At 42.1% G+C, this 22,050-nt stretch overlaps 1 protein-coding gene across 1 annotated transcript; it reads right to left on the bottom strand.

The window, feature by feature from the left end:
- Positions 1-574: 574 nt before the first annotated feature.
- lrrc52 (leucine rich repeat containing 52) lies at positions 575-22,004 on the bottom strand. Its single transcript, XM_014991962.2, has 2 exons — positions 20,406-22,004; positions 575-903 (listed from the first exon to the last, which is right to left on the bottom strand). Exons 1-2 carry the CDS (start codon positions 21,052-21,054, stop codon positions 575-577), a joined length of 978 nt encoding a protein of 325 aa, XP_014847448.1. The 5' UTR covers positions 21,055-22,004.
- Positions 22,005-22,050: the final 46 nt, after the last annotated feature.

The raw sequence follows: 22,050 nt of genomic DNA, 5'->3' as shown, positions 1-22,050 counted from the left end.
ATGAGTTTTTGCTCTATGTGGACAGATTTCGTCCTGAACACAGAAACAGCTAACGTTGACTATTTCAGGTGAAGATACCGTTTAAACACTGATATACACAAGTTTCCCTGTTTCCACTGTGGCAGATTTAAGGCATCGGTCTTTATTTTTTCTTTTTGTGAACCTCCCCCCATTTTACCTTTATTTTGTGAATGAAGTGTACGTGTGTGCTTGAATGTGCCACTCACACAAGGTGTTGGTAAAGAACACTTTTCATCGTATGGAGGAACTTGTGGTTGTATGTGCAGGGTTATTGCTCTCAATAATCTCAGAGGTCAATCTGTTCTCCTAGCTCGAAGGCATCCTTATTGCTGTCTCTGATTGTTTCTCTCTCACACACACACACACACACGCACACGCACACACGCTTAAACACACACTTTTCGTTACGGTTAAAGAGCATTTGCGATATCTAAATCTGCAACAAGAAGAGACAAGCAGATCTCAGTTTCACGGCGGAGGCTCGTCCCTCCTCCGTGTTCTTGTCCGTCTTCCCTTCACGCAGCGTTTCCGGACGCCTCCCCGCAGCGGCCCGTCACACCTGCATGTTGGGTTTGCTCAGGTCCCCGTTCCCCTGGTTCCCTCCTCCGCCGCTCCCGTTCATCGGGCCCCTCTCGTCCTCGTCCTCGCTGTCCAGCTCCTCGCTCTTCCGCTTGCTGTAGCGCTCGTACAGCACCATGAGCACGCCCATCACCCAGGCCGACACCGTGCCGGCCGAGAAGATGACGAAGCCGATGGCGATGAAGAAGAGGTAGTCCCAGTAGCCCAGGCCCTGGTGGCAGTCCGCCCGCAGCTGCATGCCGACCTCCGCCAACCGCTGGCCCGCCAGCTCCGGAGGGTTGTAGCAAATCGTCTGGCCCTCATCTGGAAGTGGAGGTGAGATGGGGGAATTAATTAGGAGGGGACATCGCATGAAAGGACGTCAGGGCTGAGGATAATGAGTGCATACGGTGGAGGATGAAGGGCAGAGTGTCAGAAAAGGGGGAAACAAAAAGGACAAAAAAAATGTAATTGCTTTGGAGGAAACGCCGGGCGACCATCAATAACATCCACACAGACACAGCCTTCGACAAGGCGTCGATAACCTTCGTGATAAAGGATCCCAAAAGACGCTAACATATTTCCTCTGAGTAATAATAATAAGAAAGAAAGAAAAAAAGTCTTTGGCGTGCAGGACGCCGGAACAGAACATTACTATGCCGCACACACCGACGCATGCATTCAAGGAAAGGTGACACCGGCCCTCCCTCACTCGTCCGACAATAAACACCAACAAATGACTCCGCCGCTGCGGAGAGACAAGCAGACAAATGTTTTCTCTGACAAGACATCTGCCCTCGTAATGAGGAATATGATAACCGGCCTGACTGACGGCTGACCAAACAAAAGACGCAGAATTATTGGCACGAAACAAAACACTGCGCACGGTAAAGAGTTCATTTGGAGGCTGGAGGGGATGGCGCTGGGCGCGTAAAGGTTACAACAGCCAGACAAACAGGATTATGGGATTAAAAGTGTTTCCGAAGAGTTTATCAGGAGAAACCGATCAGCATGCCGGAGTCAATACGTCTTTACGCCGTTCTGCTCTTGTAAAGACTTTGCTCATCATTTACTACTGAAATAAATCAAAAGGGAAACTTTTTTTTTGTTTGAATTGATTGAAGTACATATATGCAGGTAGGAGGGTGTACATACAAAATTTCACTTTAACCCCTTAACTTTCCTGACAGCATCCTCACTGACTTACATACAAAGCATTTCGAGGGCGACAGGTAAACGTTTAGCTCTTTGCTTTCTAAACTGAGTCAGAAACTGGATTCTTTTTATAACTCAAGCTTCCCACTTTTCACAAGCAGAAGAATTATAGCAGCATTGATGGTCTTTGCTCTGGATGATGGCGATGTCTTTCACAGCTGAGCTGCCCACTCCATCCAAGAAACTGTGTCATTCTGCTTCAAGATTCATCACTAAAGATGGCCATACAACACATAATTACATGTTACATAAAAGCAGATCTCTCTTTTTTTTGTCTGTAAGAAGAGATTACAGCTACTTTCCCTAAGGCACCTTCACATCCACAGACTGACGTTATTTGTCCGTTCTCCTTTGCAAGCTGTTTTATTCTCAGTCAGATTGGATGGTGAGTATCTGGACTCTAAAAACAATTAGGTTTAGGACAGGACACTCAAACCTACCAGTATGTTTTGCTCAAATACAAGCCTCTTTTTTTTTTTTCAAGGTTTGTATTTGGACACATTTACAAAAAGTTACTATAAAAGGTGCAATTAAATTCCCTTAGCAGGTTCTTGTTTGACTCTGCAAACAAGCAAAGATGACAACGTCGCCTCGTGAACTTGTAACGAGTCTGAGAGACCTCTCAGTCGACAGTTAAAAGTCGAAGGTCAAGACGAGGTCAGGAGGACGGAGAACGTTTTCTGGGTCAGCCGTTCCTGGAGCTGGAAATCACAAACCTTTCTAATTTGACTGCGGAAGACGTTCAGAGTCTCTGCAGTGGGAGTTCACCGCTGTGCGCTGCAGAAAAACACCGACTTTCATGGATGAGTCATAGAAGGAAAACCTTTCTGCATTCGCAACACAATTCGGCATCAGAAGCTAAAAAAATTAAACTTAACAAAGACCATGGAAGGAAGGAGAGGGGGGAAAACCCTCCAGCCAAACGGAAACATTTTGAAAAATTCTCTACAAAAAACTTAATGCACCAAACACCAACTCAAATTCTCCTCCCAGCTGCAAAACATGTGCTTAAAAGCTGTGAGATCTCGCACGGCGGTGGCATCAAAGGTTCATGTCGATCAACAACACTCAGCCTTTTAAAGGGCATGCAGAGTTTTTTTTTCTTTAAGACACTGATAGATTATTTCAGCATGGATTCTTTTACATGTCCACTAAAATAATAGGAAACTCAGCAGTTTGGTTTTTGATGTTAAACTGAGTACCACTGATGCTTAGTTTCGTCTTTTTGAAATGTGGTCTTATTTGAAGCTTTTTCTCCTCTTGCCTTCCACAGATTGCTCCTCGACTGAGGTCTACTGCTGCTGTACGACAGACAAGCTAACAAGGCATTTACTAAAAGTAACGAAATGAAATAATGACCCCATGCATTACGGAGCTTTTCACAGGTAAGTTATCCCACCACAACTCTGTCTATGGTTTCTATGACGTCTATGCTGAAAAAAGAAAAACCACAAAAAGAGTGATAAATCTGGGAATAAATCTAAAGAGGCAAGAATTCACACTATAGGAAGGCGACTATAAAGATAATTTGCATTAGAGATGGGCGGCTTGATCCAAAGTATAAATAAAATCGATATTAAGTTGGTATCACTATAGGATAGGAACTATGCTTTCGTTTCAGATTCCCTCTTGAATTTTCTTTTTCTTTTTTTTTTTTTTGGGATTGTAGTTTCTCAACTCCACCTAAAAAAAAGAAAAGATTTTGCTTTGATTTGTTCTCAAATGATAAAGAAGGACACAAATAGTTTGTTTTTCAAAAGTTCAGTTTTTCTGTTTTCTCTGTTTATGGTTTTAATGTGTTATTTAAGTATTTTTGCAGACACGTGTAAACTTTCTCCATATTCCAAATTTATTTTAAAAGGAAAAAAACCCCACAAAAACACATAAACGATCAGGAGTTTGATAAGACATCAAACAAGAATACACAATTTTAGTATCGGTATCAGTATCGGTATCAGTGTCAGTATCATTGACAGTGGTGTTGTATTCACTTGGTATCGGATCGACACCAAAACGATATTTTGCACACTTCTACTTTGAGTTTTTATTCTTGACATTGTGAAACAGAAGAAAACAACAAGAACAAAAAACAGACATTAAATCATAGGTAAAATATTCCCCACTGAACTTTAAATCTAAACTAACAATAAAAAAAAAAGGGTTTGTCCTGCGCTTGAAAAGCTGCCAAGTTTATGCCGATTAGAGTGACTTCTGCATGTGTCTAGAAAAGGAAAGAAAGCAGGAAACAGTTTTCAATCAGCCCATCTTCACCAGTCCTGCTACTTCCCCTGCTCCTCCCTGCCTCTTTAATTGCCTTGTGCGCTCCAGAAAGGGCAGATTTTTCTCTCCTTCCTCCAGCTCAGAACAATGAGAGAGATGACGGAGAAGAGATAGAGAGACGAACAGCGGCAGCACTTTTAAAGATGAAAGTCCACAGGGAGTGGGGACCTAGATAATAACAGAGAATCCCGTCAGACGGAGAGGAAAAAAAAAAAAAAAAAAAAAGCTAACTTGTGCACAGATTTAAAATATTTATATCCACATGCTTTTAAATCAAACTGCCAAATGATGAGTCTGATTTTAGAAGGAGAGGGAAGGTTTCTTTTTGCTTTTTTCTTTTGGCAGCAGTCTGAATGGATTTCCTTATTATCTTAATTAAGCTGCAGTTATCTACCAATAAAAGTCCCGACGACAAGGAAAGGAGCGGCAGCAAAGAGCAGCAGGATAGGATCTGTACTTGTCAATCTACCCGGCCTGGTTGCTTTTTTTTAAACTTTTTTTCTTCAGCAGCAGCTGCAGGAAACAGACAAAACAATTACACCCATGCACACTTTACAAATCTCTATCTGTGTTATTCAGATTCAGCACTCAGATAACCCGAGACTAGACAAGATCCATCTGATGATGATGATGATGATGATGATGATGATGATGATGATGATGACGATGATTAGATCGGTGCTACGTAGAATGTGAGGATTAAATGTAACAAATTAGCCAGCTCGGTGGTCCGATAAGCTATCTCTAAGCCCGCCGGGGAGAAATTTCCACAACACACCTGCACAGCTTTGATAAGGTTTTTTTTTTTTTTTAATCGATACGGACGCAGCAATCGCCTGAGGATTTGTCTCACCAAAGGTCTCCTGTTAACGCTTTTATGTCATGTGTGCGCCGGACCTCTGCTTCTTAACACAGCAGCTGAGACGTGTTTGTGTTTATCTGACAATTGTTCCCAGTGCAGGTTTTAAATAAAATATATTATGTACCAAGAGCGTTCACAACGCTTTAAGCTGCTGGGGAGGCTTTTAACTTTATTTTAAGGCATTTTGTGGGATTAGTGATGAGGCATGTGTTAAGATTACATTGAGGTTGCTCTGCAGTAAAAGTTCAGTTGAGGATATTTGCCGACAGGCAACGGCAGTGTGCGACTCGACCGACGTGGTTATCTTCTTCCTCTTCACGTTTCACAACACCTCCTTTTGCTCAAAGGAGACTAAAACGCACCAAGCTGGTTTTTACTTTACCTCGGTCTCTGAAGAAACCGAGGCAAACGCTTACCTTGAAAGTTCACAGAGCCTAACGCAAAACCAAGAAAGAATTTAAAACAGAGGACCGCTTTATCTGTGTTTTTAACTTGGAAACCATCCTGCTTGAGAATAAGTGGCTCTTTCTTCTTAAAAGGGCCCCAAAGTGGGAACCTTTAAAAAACTCAAAACAAACATGAATTTAAAAAATGTTTGGGCTGGTAGAGCATTACCAAAATATTCATTCAGGATGACCGCAATCACACCAGCCTTCGTGCCCCACAGCCATAAGTTGCTGTGGCATCATGTCTGGTCACTGAAGGGTAGCAAAGAATGGTCGAGCAGCTGAAACTGGACACGTCCTCACTGCGTCAACATGTTCAAGGCACCTCAAGAGGAGAGAACCCACTTACAAACACAGACCTAACACACAAGTGACCTACCACAGGTTCACAGCCAAATCAAAATGGATTCACCCAGTTACCACTCGCAAAGGCAAATAAAATGATGCCTTTAAGTTCACTGTCAAGTGACATGCGTCGAACGTTGCCGGGGGAGTTGGCATTCAAAGGCCTTCATGTCTCCATACTTTCGCTCCTCTGAGGCTCTCTGTGCTTCGGCTCGTACGGCTGTCCGTCCACAAGCCTGAGTCACATGTAGTGACTGTTGGAGCCGTTTAGCCCATTCTGACAGTCTCAATACCCTGCCAGGCTTTCTTCCAAGGTAGGTGTGAGGATTGTGCATTATCACTTAAACAGCATCACTTTTTGTAGCAGGATATGGAAACCCCGTATGTGCAGACACGAACGCATTAGCAGACACGTCCCTCCGGATATTTGGGTCTGTTTTCTTTTTTCTTTTCTCCTCTGATCTCTCTTTCAAACATAACATTTTCAGCTTTGTTCAACATTTGTCGATTTATGTCTCTGCAGCCTCCTCTCTTAAACAAAACAAAACAAAAAAAACACTAACAAAAGCCAGGAGTGATCTATAAAACAACGCCAGGGTTTGCAGTTGCAATTACTTTAAGGGTGCTCTAATAAAATCCCTTTTTCTTTTGTTTCACAGGCTCAAGTAAGAGTTCATAAGGGAAGAAACAATAATCAAACCTTAAGGATGGTCCTGCTGACCACGAGCTGCCATAACTCTGTGAAATTAAATATAACAACAAATACATTAGCTGCAGTAATGAAATAATACAACAAAGGCAAATCCGTAAAGTCGACAGGACTTCCTGAACGAGAGGCTGCAGAGGCCGAAAGCACTTGGCTGAAGAATGAACAGAGAACGACAGCAGGATGCTGCAACGTTACAACCCACAGATCAGACGGCTGAAACTAGAAAACACTTGGCTGTTTTCATATGTCATGTTTGCAGCATAAAGCGCAGAGATGAGCAGAAAGTAACAGAAAGTTTTACTGCAAATGATAAATACAAGTTAAGCAAAAGGAACTAAGAGGACTAAACCCAATAGCACAAAGAATGGAACATTGGAATAAATTAAGAAGCTAAACACAAAGGAATGAGGTTATATTGACAATAATGGGTACAGAAACTTGAGTATCGCAACACATAAAACAGCTTTTGTGACTTCCTGGTTCTGTTCAGCTGATAAAACGGATTTAGCTACATGTGCTGTGCCGTGTTATTGACGTCAGATATTGCATTCTTCTTGAAAGTAAACACAAAATAGGGTACTCCCAGGGTAATTTTGGAAACAAAAGGACAACCTCAGTCTTCAAAGCCCATCATTGTAAGCTTTCAGTGATTCCAAACATGTCAGATAAAATGACAATTATCCCAAACAGTGAATAAAGCGGAAGAATAAAATAAAAAAATAAAGCTGGATTCCAGCAGTTTTGGCTCGCTCGCTTAAGAAATCCAGCAGAGGAACAAAAAGAAAAGTCAACCTGCACATATACGTACACTGTGTCTCTACTTAACATTCATGGCTACGTTTTAGAGAAAATTCATGACTGATTGCTATAATCAGAGATAAGAGAAAATAATGTGCGTATTACCGGAGAACACAGGAAAAGGTGGCAGTCAGGATGATTCACCCTCCGCTTCGGCATTTTTCACCGTCTGTTTCTTTGTCGCACGTCCCATCACTCAGACCACTCAGACGTTATTCTGGCACAATGCCCTTGACATTTTCAGTTTGCCTCTGTTTTTCCACAGTGCTCACTTTTTCTGCTGAGTCTTGTCTTCAGTAATTCATGCTCATATGCACTTTTTCATATGCACCCCAACCAACTACCAAAGGTCCCACGAGTCTTCCCTGAAAAATCCATTGTTTAGGATACAGGAAGTCACACGGTCAAAGTTGTAAAAATGCCATTCTCAGAAATGCGTCGTTATCGTATGGATCTCTGTTCTATTGAGCAGAAAACATTTAGTTTTTAAACAGATATTTCGATCTAAAAGCAGAACTTTGTGAAATATTAAACATGCTGAATATAAAAATCTTGATTTGTCCTTTTTTGTTCTATTTGTTCGTCTTTTCGAGCTGAAACAGATTAGCTCGAAATCTGTGTGTCACGCAGAGTTTGCTGGCTGATCCTTTGGATTATGAGTGCAGTCACCATGAAGAACATGTTTGCATGGTCAGTGAACGCACCACAGCAAAGAGGTAAATAAACAACAGCACAATAAGCAATCCTCTGACAGGAATATTGCTGAATGCACTCAGGTAGACATTGCTTTTAACAATATTAGCACACCTTAAAGTTAATAATTATTTATATTTTTTTTTCATTATCTCAATCTGAATCACATGATCTAAATTTTTCACATTGCCAGATTCGCAGTAAATAAAGCTTGAGAGACGAGAGACGGCCCAGAGGAGCTTTAAACTCACATGTGAGCAACGTCGCCTCGTTTCTTAAAAATCTGTGAAGGATCCGCGGGCGATCTCTGTTATTCTTTTAAAATAAATTATGAAAATATTTCTTTGAACGAGGGATTTGCTTCCTCTTTTCCCACAGCCTACTGCAAACAGACCATCTAAAATCACCTACGATTAATAACAATGCGAGCTGTGGATTTTACATTGATATGGTTGAATTAAAATGTTGCAAAAAAATAAAAAATAAAAGCACTTTGAAGTCGCTGGCACTCTCACTCTACAACAGTTTGTGGTAAAGTAACACTTCGCGATGTCTTTTTGCGAGTATTGTGGAATAAAACGACTGATTGATTTTAGGGGAGCTTTTACAAAACGTCGCGACCAAAGTTGACCCTTTTTTTAAGCTACGTTAAATTGCCATAACATGGTCTTACAAAAAAGTTGAAATTCCTGCACTTAATCTTCCTTTTAAAGTCTGCAAAAGGATAAAGCAGACGAATTGTTGCAGTCCTATGTTATTATTTCTGATATTTGCTGGAGTCTCACTTCCTGTATAAAGGTATCAGTCAGAATGAGCAGCAGAAAATACCTCAGTAGAAAATTTCTGCTGCGTTTCTAGAGGTTTCTTAAATCTTTTCTGCTTCCTTTGATTTTATTAAAAAATGTTTCTAGCTAACTGAGTTTTCACTCTGGTATGATGCATTTTCTGTTTAGAGTTTTTTTTTTTTGTATTAAATCACTGCATAAATGCTGTTATTGTCAACAAGATGTTTAATTCGGCCATAAATTGGTAAAGAACTGTTTGAGTTTGCGTCTCAAAAAATTTATGAAAACCACAAATCAGAAATTGATGGATCTGTTTCAATGGAATCATTGTATTTCTATTTTTCTAAACTGTTCACTTTGTCGGGACGGCGACTCTTCCGTGTGTTGGTTGCTGAATTTCACCACCGTCTTGCCGCTCATTAGTACATATTTTAGGTCTCTGCATTCACAGCATTTCGTAATGCTGTAAAAAGACACAGACACCCCAGGAGCCAACTACCGGATGTTTTCAGGTTAGGGAGGAAAAATACAGCAGACAGAGATTTAAAGATGTACAAGAGCGTCCCACCCCACCTTTGTTGCTGCACAGTAGCAGGAACCTGCAGTCTAATTCCTCTTAGGAAAGTAACTGCTGCCTCAAAAAAAGAAAAAACATCTACAGCTTCTGCATGCTTACTGCACTGCAGTTTCCACACAGCCTCAGCTTAACCTAAAATCTGGAAAACCCTGCAGCATGCGCCCGGGTCGGGAAGCGTCGTGGCGTTGTGAGATGTGGCTGGGTGGAGAAAACTTTAAACGTTTGCAAACAAATTAATAAATCTGCACAAGCATGGAGAGAACTGTCGCGTTATTATCGAGGAGGACAGGAAGCAGGCTGCAGCTGAGGTTTTGTTTTTGTGACGAAGACCCACGCTGTCCCGACGTCGGCATGCAACAAGGATTGTGGCCAAGCCGGGCGGAAAGTGTGGAGAAGCCTGCCGCTGAGAGTGCACAAAGCCCTGCGGCTCAGTGACACCATCGGTGCCTGGGGCTATTAGGATAAAAATAGTACTGCAGGAATTAAACAGCAGCAATAAGAGGAAAATACACAGAAAGCATCTTACTGAGCTACAGACGCAGCAAGATACTGACAGCACAAGCAACCGCTAACGGAGAGAATAAACAGAGCATTAAAGTAACTGGTGCATACAAGGTAAACACAAGCAGAGTCTACGTGTGTGTGTGTATGTCTGTAAGTATTCTTTAAATACAAAATTAACTTTTTCTTGAATAATTTTTTAGAACCACAAACTTTAAAGGGGCAGTATTAAGTATTTTCCAGACTCAGTCTCATTTCATAGCGCAATCAATGACAATGTTAACTTCAGTTGTTATAAAAAGTGTTGTACATATATCAAATATGACTTAAAAGAAATCTGACATCATAATTTAGCACCTTGAAATCGGGCTTCCTTCTCTTTAAGAAACTCCTGCTCTTTCTGAAACTCCACCTTCAGGAAGTCATGGCAACATGGCTCCTCTGTTAACCCTTTAATGTCATTTTTACCAGCGTTTCTCCAAGAAGCAGCGAATGAAGAGCTCAGCTGAAACCAAAAAAATCTCACTGTTTCCCAGTTAAAAGCAACATTAATCCACCAAGTGTCTGCTAATTGCTGCTTGCTAGTCTGAAGGAGCTGAGTGGGGGAGTCAGTTTAATGTACTTTACAGAGATTTTAGGCAACAAACCAACATGACGTAGCAAATGTTTGTGAAGTGGAAGGAATATGATAAATGTTTTACAAATTAAAATCATTCTCCCCTTTTACGTCCCGACACCCCAAATTAAAATCCAGTGAAGTGCCCCTGTGTGAAGGCCTCGTCATGACGACCGTAGGACACATCAGAGATAAATGTCTGTGGGTCAGCTCAGCTTAGAAACACACACACAGATCTTGTCCTTGTGGAACATCGGCAGGAAGAAAGCCATCAGAAGTTCAGTTTGCAGTTCGGAGACGCCAGACACTGGAAGCAGGTGCTCTGATCAAGTAAAACCAAAATCAGACTTTTTAGGCCTGCATGTGAAATGCTGTGCATTTTATTGAAAAATTAAACAAACAAAAGAAAAAATTATGCAACCTTTTTCTCCCAATTCATAGCTATGCAAACTTTGTGTTGGTTTATGAACATTTTGGTAAGGAATATTGTAAATGTACGACTAAATTGTGTCTGCTGACACAGAAGCAATTGTTGAAAGTCTGGATGTGGGAAAAAAAAAGTTTTACCTTAAAATAAAACTAACAATTTCACTGGAAAATTGGGAGACGTTTTATTTTACGTCAAGGTCTTCATCAAACTTTTGTGAATAATTTTCACTTTTGTGAATGATCTCTGGAGTTGGACAAAATATCAGACACGCTTCTGTATTTTTGGCACCAGGGACGTTAAGATAACGACCATCGTAATTCCTCCAATTAATTCACATTTTAGTCAGCTCCAGTTCCTCTCTAACATCGATGTTATGAGGAAATATAAGTAGAGCATTAAAATATATGTTTATCTTTTCCTCCATGAGCAGTAATTCTTTTTTATATATTTCTTATCTAAGCTAAGTCTTATCTTAGCGATTGGCACAGTTCTTGCACATTGGCAAGAAGAAAGTCTCTGTTACATCTCTGTGTGTCTCCCAGGGAATCAACAAGCCAAAAAGATTTTTAAAAGTTTTTGGTGAGCCTTTGACAGTCTGTAGCACCAGGCTTCCACTGTTGCATCTGTTTAGCTGTGAAATCAAGCTTGTTTGTACATTTGTTCAATAATTATAAAAGACCAGAATGTGTAAGGACGGCTTAACACTTTTGAAATCAGAGTCTCGTGGATCTGACATTTTATTACTGTTGGATCATAAAAAACATGAAACATGAAACAGAATGTTCAAGAAGGCAGCTCTTAACAAAAAATCGCAAGGTTACAATTTAAAAAAAGAAAAAAAAACCCTGTTCAGTAAATATTTAAATGTTTAAGTTTCTCCACTCCTCATCAGTTCTCAGAAAGACAGAATAATAATCTGATGATGAGAGTCGGACAGGGAGAAAAATTCATCTGAAAAATAAATTACAATTTGTCAATCTTGCATTATTTTTTTTTAATGTTTTTCAAGTTTCCGCTATACCTGCAGGTTGAGTATTTTCCATTGTAGCTTGTAATGAACGACCTTCTGTTTCCCAGGGGTATAAATATGGCATCACGCAGGTTAATAACACAGGAGTAGGTCCAAAAAATCTCACTGTTTCCCAGTTAAAAGTAACATTAATCCAGCTTTTGATGATGGCTGACCTCTTTTTTTTTCTTTTTTTTTAATAACACACACCTTCCCTCGTCCCTCAGACGCAGCATTAGTCAGATTACCGACGTGCTGCTCTCCATCATCTATATGATCCCTGCTTCCTCTGATTCGAGAGATCGGATGCAGCGACGGAAAGCAGAGCGGGTCAAACGGAAACACACCGAGCAGTCTTCTTCTGTCACTCTGTCTCCTCTGCTTTATCACTTCTTCTTCTTCCAACTCTGACAAGTTTGCCCTCATCCTCCACTCACTGCTATCCATCCTCCTTTCTGCTCTTCACACTCTCCTCTCTCATTTCCAGTCCCATTTCGCTGTTGTCACGCACATTCCCGTACACACGCACGCACACACACACACACACACACACACACACACACACACACACACACACACACACACACACACACACACACACACACACACACACACACACGCATGCAGCCACGTTGCGCATCCAAACTCGGGCTCCTGTGCTGACACTCCTCGGCAGCTCAGGTGATCGCATCGCAAACGCGCCCACGCCGTGCATCACATCAGTCCTGGTTTCAAGTTCACGCTGTGAAATGCGGCGGGACATAAAAATATATGCAGGCTCCCAGCAGCCGGGCAGGCCGGCTGAATTTGATACGGTTCTCAGCACCAGATGGGTCTGAGGAACGGTTCCAGCTGATGAATAATAGATCATCTACCTGTATTAAAGTGAATCGATGCCTGCTTGTCATAATGAATGTTTTAATGGGCCGGAGTGACAGATCTGGGGCATAGCTAAAGGTAACTCCTTATTTGTCCCTTTTTGTTTTCATCGGCTTCCTTTGAAGGCCAGTGACCCGATTTTATTTTCACGCTTTCTTCTTCATCTTTTGCCGCAAAGTTTTATATAATCCACAAATTCTTTGGATATTTTATGCATTTCCACCATTTTGCCTGTCGTGTACCTCGCCGTTTGTCTTTTATGAATATTTAACTCCTTTACTGTGTGTGTTCCCCTCTTCTCCCCCCCAGCTCTGGCTCTTTGCCCCTCACTTATGAGCTGTCCAGGACACCAAGGGGCAGCCAGAAACGCTTTCCCTCCGAGCGAGGGCCGTCACCTCGGAAACGCCGCCAGCCCGGCGTCAGACACGCGCCGTACGTCCTGTGCATCTGAAACGACGGACTTCTCAAAATCAGCAGCCCTATACTGTAAGCTCCGTGTGTCATTCAGCGACTCCGGCGTTACATTACGACAAGAAAATGTACGTAAGCTCTCGACGTCAGGAAGGAAGCGACGGCTGCAAGTGAGAGGGAGAGAGCGACGGGGAAGGACGAAAGAACAGCCTGGCTTTAAGTGGACAAATTTTATTCTGTTATGGTTCAAACGCAAGTCTCAAAGCGGAACAATAAGCAATTAATTTATTACCAGTGACATGATAAATAATATTGCCCATTTGTTGTTTAGTTTGTGTGTGTGTGTGTGTGTGTGTGTGTGCGTGTGTGTGTGTGTGTGTGTGTGTGTGTGTGTGTGTGAGTGTGTGTACGATTTTGTCTTGTCGCAACCACAGCGTATTTGATCGGCGCTTTTAGTGATATACCAACACAAAGTGAGAAATTAAAAACACTGTTTTCCTTTTTGTCTGTCTTTACAAATAAAAATCAAAAAGCAGGATTCGAATTTATATCGATCCCCCTTTATTTTGACACCCCCAAAAAACTAAAATCTAGAGCACCAAATTTCCCTCAGAGGCCATAAATAATTAATAGAGTTCACCGGTGTGTAATTTAATCTCAGCACAAATCCCAGCTGTTCTGTGAAGGCCTCAGAGGTTTGTTAGAGAACATTAGAGAAGAAGAAGAAAAAAAAAACGACATGAAGACCAAGGAAGCGATGGAAGTATAGAGATGTTTAAACATCCTACAGAGGGCCGTTCAATCCACGATGTAACTACATTTAGCTGTTTATGCCATGAAAGAGCCTTAATAAAAGTTTAAAAAAAAAACCCAACATAAAAAAACAATATGTAAAAGCTGGTGAGACCAAGACGTAACTTTTTGGTTCCCAGAACACAATGCGAGGTGGAAAAAGCATCATTCTGGAAGCTCCGTCCCCACTGTTAAGCACGGTGGTGGCAACATCATGATGTGGGGACACTTTTCCGTAGCTGGAGCAGGAAAGCTGATCACAGAGGTAAACACAGACCTCAACACAGAGACTAAACTACACTGCAGTGATTAAAATCAAAGTGCGCTGATGTGCTGGAATGGCCCAGTCAAAGTCCATACAAAGATACAATTGGAAATACGTAGTGATATTTGAAATTACTACGCCTAGTGTGCCTAGGCGATGTTGCAGAGAGGGAGTAGGGGGAAAAAGCGGAAAAATGCTTCCAGCCACATATGAACAGGTCAGAAGTACACTGCACCTTTAAGATTTTTATCCACATAAACCATTTATTCACTTCAAGATTCAAACTAAACACACTGAAGTTTTTTGTTATAAAACATTCAGCTTAAAAGGTATTGAATAATTGTACAAAACACTGCAGAGCTTTTTATTTGGACTGAGTTCTATCCTCTTGTTTTTGGTCACTTTTTTACCCTCTTCCTGTTTGTTTCCCACAGAACTGAAAGCAGCTGCCAACCTCACCATCCTGAAACCAAACTTTTGACTTTGGTGACTGTCAGAACATGTCAACTTTTCTTGCAAAAAAAAAAAAAAAAAAAAAAAGAGAAAAAAAATCTCACAGAAACACACTAAACCTGCATCAATGGTTGGAAATTTAATTTAGGTTCAAGGGACGAATGTTGAGCAAGACCTAGTTGTCTCCCGGAGTAGATATGAGCCGTTCCAACCGTTCAGAGGAACACTGAGGCTGCGGTTTGTTTAGTTCTTCAAGCCATTTCATGACAGTACAAAAAGACGCTTCTCAGTGGTTGTTTTTCTCATGCCGCTCTGTGACACTCGGTGACACATTTTCAGCGGCGCGCCGCTCCGTTCTCTTTGTAATTTTATCAAACTGCAGAATTTTCAGCCAACTCCGTGTTTCTTTAACTGCACTGACTGAACAACCTTTTTTTGTCATCACTTTTTCCACTTTCCTTCATAACAAAAACAAACATGTTTCAGCAAGAGGAGAAAGAGTTGCTCTTCAAGATCACATTTAATCTCTGTTTTTCTGAGAAAGACCAGCCATTTTAAAACCAATTTTAGACACAGAGACATAAGAGCTTCCCCTCTCAAAACAGGAAGTGCATCATTCTTATTTAAGACGTGCTCTCCAGATTCACAGATCTCACCTGCCTGTTGTAGACAAAAACCCAAAACAGGCAAAGTATACGAACACTTTTTGCTCATGGGTTATGAATCGGATAAAATCTCTGCCATAAGAAGAAGAAGACATCTGAAGAATAAAGGAAGCAACAAGGTTCATGCCATGGCGACAAGAGATCGCTCAAGCAACGAATCAGCAGGCAGACCATTAAGGTGACTGACGATGGATGTTATTTGTGGGTGTAAAGTTTGTCTGGTCAGAAAATTTGTCATTTTTAAATGGTTTGATTAAATTTAGTTTATTTCTCTGAAAGAGTAAGTAGGGAAGGCTGGCCTTTTTTAAAGTCCTGGGTAGGGTGCCGGTCTACAACGTCTCTACACTTCTGCTCTCAGAAAACATTTCTTCTAACTTCCTCCAACTCACTGGATAAATTGAAGCCGGAGTTCAGGGCTGCCTCAGCAAAACTCCACTTTCAGCCGCAGTCTGGTTCTTGCTGCTGATTTACTTATTTTTTCTTTAACATATTCACTAGTGTTGAAATGCGTTAAAACTGACCCGATTGTAATATTTTGCGATTGTGACTTTTATATATTCCCTTGCTGTTTCCAGTGTTGCCTTGGACAACAAGCCATTTAATTAAAACGTCGCATTTAAAAATAAAACAGGTCTGTAACCAGACTAAAAATAAAGTTTATTAAGATTTCAGGAACAAAATTCCCAAATCAACTGCAAGTAGCACAAACTCAAAAATGTTCCATCTAGCAAACAAAATTATTTAAACAATTGAATATTTATTTTTTTTTTTTTTTGTGCACTGACATGTTAAACTCTGACACAAATGACATATGATATCATATAATACAGAAAAGCATCGGCTGTTCCTGACCAATTCCCTGAACTATGTATTAAAAATGAGGTTCATGGAGCAATTCAGTATTTCCATTTCATGATCAATAACTTTATTGGTAACTTCCTCCAGTATTCATTAGTAATGCACACAGTATTTAATTTGATTTGTAGAAATGTTTTTTCCCAAACAATTTCATGAAACCAAAGGTTAAAATCTGCTGCTGCAGTGGTAAAAAAAAAAAAAAAAAAAAAAAAACTCAACGAAGAGCAAAGCTACGTCTTTTTACACCTGTAAACATTCAATATTTTCCCACTAAAAAGAAACGAAGGTATGCCGAGTCAGAGAGCCTTTTAAACTCTTTTAAACATACTTTTTTATTATTAAAACATATACTTCCCTGCTTTTATTTTGGTTTGTTTCTGCTCAAAGTGACACGTTGCCCCTCTCCTGATTCCCACCGCTGCCTTCAAATTGAAACACAATGTGACTAAACACGAATCCATGTGTCAAATACGAGCCACGTCGTCAGCAGCAAAACAAAGTGATTGTTTTTGAGTTTTGAACCCACAAACATCCACCGCCGTTCGCGCCTGACTCATATTCGCACCGAGAGACGGCGACAGCTGGAATCTGTGGACGTCGGACTCACAGGCCTGCAGGTCGACCGCGAGGCTTTCATGGCCGACGAAACGCTGACGGCTCCAACACAGAGCTGCTCGCTTGATCCTCGTTTCGCCGTGTCCCACGTTTATTTTGCAGTGGTTTATGAGGGCCATGTACGTCCGTGGGTTTGTCTTTGTGAGACTTTATTCATACAAACATCCTGGTTATGGATGTCATCCGTCTTCAGCCGTCAGAAATGCATTTGAGCTCTTATTTTTCCGGGGTGAGTTTTCAAAACAAGTTTTAATTTATCGTTCATTTCTTCCAAGTTGCACTGGGATGACATTACACATATAGGGTCAAATACACACATAAATCCCTATGATATTAGGATAAACGCTCAGCAGTAATTTGCACATCAATCACACACTTATTGTTGACACCAATAAGCTTCCAGCGTAATTCTGGTTGCATGTTTAAGTGCTCTCTCAATTTTTTTTTTTTATCAGAATCTGTAGATTAAACTTGAATGTGTTCTATTGATAACTCACCTACTAAGCATATTTCACAAATTATCACTCTGAGAGTTTATCAGAACCCTGGGTTTGTTGTGTGTTTGAGAAAACTGACCTGGATGAAAACACACTTTTGTCCGCATTTTAAATTTGAAGGTGAAGCAAAAGAATTATGAGGCAGTCTTTCATTTCTACTATGTGCAGCAAAACAGCCCCACAGAATAATACTGCCACCACAGAACAGCAGGTTCCCTTACGCTCTCCCCTAAAAAATACAATACTTGTCTGACATCAAAAACATTTTCTCCAGAAGGCATTTAGTCTGTACACCAGGGGTAAGGCCGGCTTTAATGTGTTTATTTTGGATATTAGTTTGGAGGTTTTCAGTTAATGTTCTGATGTTAAACTGGTTTCCCTGTTGTTAATGACACTGGAGTTTCAGTATTTCCCACTTTATGACTGACCGAAGCTTTGGTGGTTCTTGGGTAATTTCCAAAGGCTATAATTTGGGTGAGATGGAACCTGTATGATCAGACAACGAGCCCAAGAACACAGCTGAAAAATGTAAGTAAGTTAATATTAAACTTTTGGAACACCACTATTGCCATTATTGTGCAAAAACATGGACATTATGCTAAAAAACAAAAATCAGGTCAGAATCAGGAAACCAAACAGTTTAAACAAACTCAGCTAAATTTGAAAATAAGCCAAAATTGTGCTAGAAGCTCCAAAAAAGTGTTTGGTCGATGTGCAACTTGCTACAGGATATTTAACCAAATATTTAGTGGGAGGTGTATGAACAAGCTGGAGCTTGTATAAATCATTTTCACTACATGTGTGACAAAGTGTCCAAAAGAAACTCAAACTTGTTTTTTTAGTTTTTTTTATTTTGTCCTTTCAAAGCACCAAAGCGAGTCATGATGTTCATGCATGTGAACCTATGAGGCATTCATAAACAAACATACACAAGCTGCTCAGTCAGAATATCAACTCTGAATTTGAGAAATAGAACATCAGACGACAGAAATAAGCAAGCTCTCTGTTTATGTGCAACACTTTTTCAGAGTCTGGCTCAGCTGAAGGCGGATAACAACTTTAGGGACTCTGTGCCAGGAGGAGAGCTTCCTCTCAAGCTCCTCATTTCACCCCAGGTCCCCTCAGCTCACACACCGATTAGCACTCTGACACACACACACACACGCAGAAACACCCACATCCACGCACACTGCCCTTCATCAGATAGTCAATGTCCATCTTTTCCGAGCTCCATCATTAACCATCTGGACTGAAGGGTCATAGGTTTATATGCAGTGTGTGTTTGGGTAGTACCTACTCAAACACACACCGATGAGCCTTTGTGGATTTGTCTGTGTTTGTGTTTGTGTATCCAGAAAGGGTCTGTGTCGAGCAATGAAAAAAAAAAAAAAAAAAAACTAGTACAAGAAGGACATTATCGTTCCTTAAACACCGACTCTGGCCTCAGGCTTCCTATAGACACTGAGTTATCTTTGATGAACATATCAGCTATAAAAAGCAACACACATATTGTTATGAATCCTGACCTTAGCTCACCTGCTTTGGAGCTGCGCTCTACTAACATTTACAGACAGCTCGTCTGGGCTGGTCCTCAATCAGAGTGAAGCATTCTGGTTTATCTTATTTGCTCTGACAAAGTCCCATCTTAATGGACATGTTGGCAAAAACCCGCTAAACCCTTATCGAGTAGTGAAGGGCAGCTTGAGGGGGAGTGTGTGTTGCAGGAAGTAAGGTGAGAAAATCTTCAGACTTTCTCAGTTGGACTTACTTTAACTAGGCCATTCTAAAAAAAAATGGATATGCTTTGACCTAATCAGTTCCGTTACTCTGTATTGTCCTCCTAGTTGTTCGCTCAAGGCTCATGCAGCCTCCTTTGGTTTAATTTCAGAAATGCTCTAGCCGTATTCCCATCAACTCTGACCAGAGTTCATGTTTAAAAAAAAAAACATTTATTAGGAGCTAAATTAATAGAATTCTGATTATCTGAGTGAAAGTGTCAATAATAATAGGGGTGCTTTGGCTTATGGATTTATATTTACTCTCCAAGCCAGAAAAAGGAAAAGATGCCACACAGCAGAGGCATTTTCAACAAATAACGATGCATAAGATATTTTATGTTGGAATGTTTCTTAAAATAAATAAATACAAATAACGTGATATGCATTAGGGATGCTCAGAGACCCAGGTTGTGAAAGAAATGATGGATTTAATGAAGAGAGCTCAGACAGTCCAATACGGCAGAGAGTTAGCACACAGCTAATTACCGGGAGCAACTGAAAGAACAACGGACTGAAAACGAGAGCGGAACCAACACAGGACTTAACAGTACGACTGTGGTGACAAGCAGACAAAAGACATATGACGTACGTTTGACGAGGACCCGACAAGAGACAGAGACAACAGGTGGACTCAAATACACACGGGGTAATCAAGGGTACGAGACACACCTGGGAACAATCAAGGGCTGAGAGGACAACACAGAGACTCGGGGAAACAGGACTAAACACAGAAAATCCCAAAATAACTAAACAGAAAAACACGGATCATGACAGTATCATTTATCATGACAAATTACTTATGATAGAAATTTTTTATTTATTGTTGTTATGATAAATTCAAATGAATGATGTTTAAAATGTCCCAAAACTGTCCTGACAGGATTGATAACTTTACCATTTACACAGTTACCATGTGCAGCTCAGTGATAAAAAAACAAAACAACAACAACAACACAAACACACACACATACACACACACACACACACACACACACACACACACACACACACACACACGCACCCCCCCCCCCCCACACACACACACACACACACACGCACCCCCCCCCCCCCACACACACACACACTTCTTGGATGGGTGGATCAAAATTGGGGATGTCTTTCACGAGCATTGTTTGTGTTTGTAACACTGTTACTGCTGTGACACACAGTCACAGTCATAAAATCACCTAAAACACAGTAGTAATAAATAGTCCTCTCCCCACCCCCACCAAAAAAAAAACATCGCGAATATCGAAAACTTTAAGACCGTATCGCCTACCCCTACACCCATCAACAATGATTTCTGAAAACTGCCTGCCTAATCGGACAGGTTTTGACCGAACTCACCTTGGAACTTGAATCCCTCTATCTGCACCCACAGGCAGAGGTCCTCGGTGTCACAGTCGCACCTCCACGGGTTCCCGCTGAGGCCCAGAGAGCGCAGAGCGGGCAGGGCGATCAGACTGCTGATGTTCAAGACCGTCAGGTTGTTCCGACTCACGTCCAGGACCTGCAAAGCAAAGTTCTCCGAAAAGGCGTCCGGGTGGATCTCTCCCAGACTCGGATTGTCCGTCATCCGGAGCATCACCAGGGAAGAAAGGGGCCCGAAAGTCCGGTCCTCGATCTGCAGCAGCGTGTTGAAAGACAAGTCCAAGTAGGCGAGTTTCCGCAAGTTCCCGAAAGTAGACTCGGAGATTTCTGTCAGCGAGTTGTTGCTACAATCGAGATAGACCAGGTCGGACAGGTAGTTGAGCTGAAGGGGCGGCAGGTCCGCGATACGGTTGTTGGAGAGGATGAGCTGCCGGGTCGCCAGGGGCAGGTCGTTAGGGAACAGCGTGAGATCCTGCCCGGCGCACTGGACCACCAGCTGGTCGTCGCACACGCATCCGTCGGGGCAGCCGGCTGTGAGTGCCGGAGAGGGGGCCACCCCCATCACGAAAATAAAGAGGAAGAGAAGCCTGAGGGAATGGGCGCTGGGCACGGGCAAGAAACGCATGACGAGGCCGCCCAGGGCGTCATGAACTCGGGCTGAGCTGGACCAGCGCTCCCCGGCGGCGCTTCCCGGGCATCCTGCATGAGTCTGGGGAGCGGGGAGAGAGGAGAGAAGCCTGCGCTGGGAGTCCAGCCGTCGCTGCCTGACAGCCTGCCTGATGTTTCTATCCAGCCTCTCTTTCTCTCTTGGACAGACTGTCGGTCAGTCAGTCAGTCATTCACACGCACGCCGGCGCGCCGCCACAAGGCATTATAGCAGAAGGTGACCGGAGAGACCTACCAGACTTTGTCCCACCTGAGGACCACAAAACAGCGGGACGTCGCCAAAAACTTCCTCCGAGTCCCATCTTCGGGTATCAGCCGTCTCCGACAGAGTGCATTGTTTGACTAGTTTCCAAACAAGATGCCACGACTTGCAGAAATCGGCTGAAATCCTGAATGTTGCAGACTACTTTTGCGCAACCTCCCTTTTGTTGTTGTAGTTGTCTTTTTTTCTTTTTTTTTTTTTTGTCTTCGCCTGTCAGGTGTGTGTGTGTGTGTGTGTGTGTGTGTGTGTGTGTGTGTGTGTGTGCGTGACGCTATCCAGCAAACAAAACAAAAGCTGATTTCCCCCGTCTCCTCGGAGATCGGTGCGTCCTTTCCCGGTGTCACCGCGGCGCTCTGCTGCGCTGTACTGATGCTCTCTCTGCCGCTCAGCGCGCCCCACTGCGCTCCCTCCTCCTCCTCTGCACATACGCGCTCAAACCGCAGCTACACACACACACACACACACGCACACACACACACACACACACACACACACACGGACACACACTTGTACGTGTGTGTGCCCGTGTGTGACTCAGCCATGTAGGTGATTTGTGCTGGTGACGTCACAAGGTGATGCCCTTTTTCAGAAAACCAGACGTCCGGTGAACAGATGCGCAAACAAAATGAGAAGCAGGGCCGGCCCGAGGCAGAAGCGAACCATGCGCATAAGTCAATTTAACATCTAGTTGTT

Source organism: Poecilia mexicana, unplaced genomic scaffold (assembly GCF_051168715.1).
Source record: "Poecilia mexicana isolate PSO_F unplaced genomic scaffold, ASM5116871v1 scaffold_4, whole genome shotgun sequence".
In the NCBI taxonomy this organism is placed as follows: domain Eukaryota; kingdom Metazoa; phylum Chordata; class Actinopteri; order Cyprinodontiformes; family Poeciliidae; genus Poecilia; species Poecilia mexicana.
Note: the sequence above shows the minus strand (reverse complement) of the source record. Positions and strands in the feature narration are given on the sequence as shown.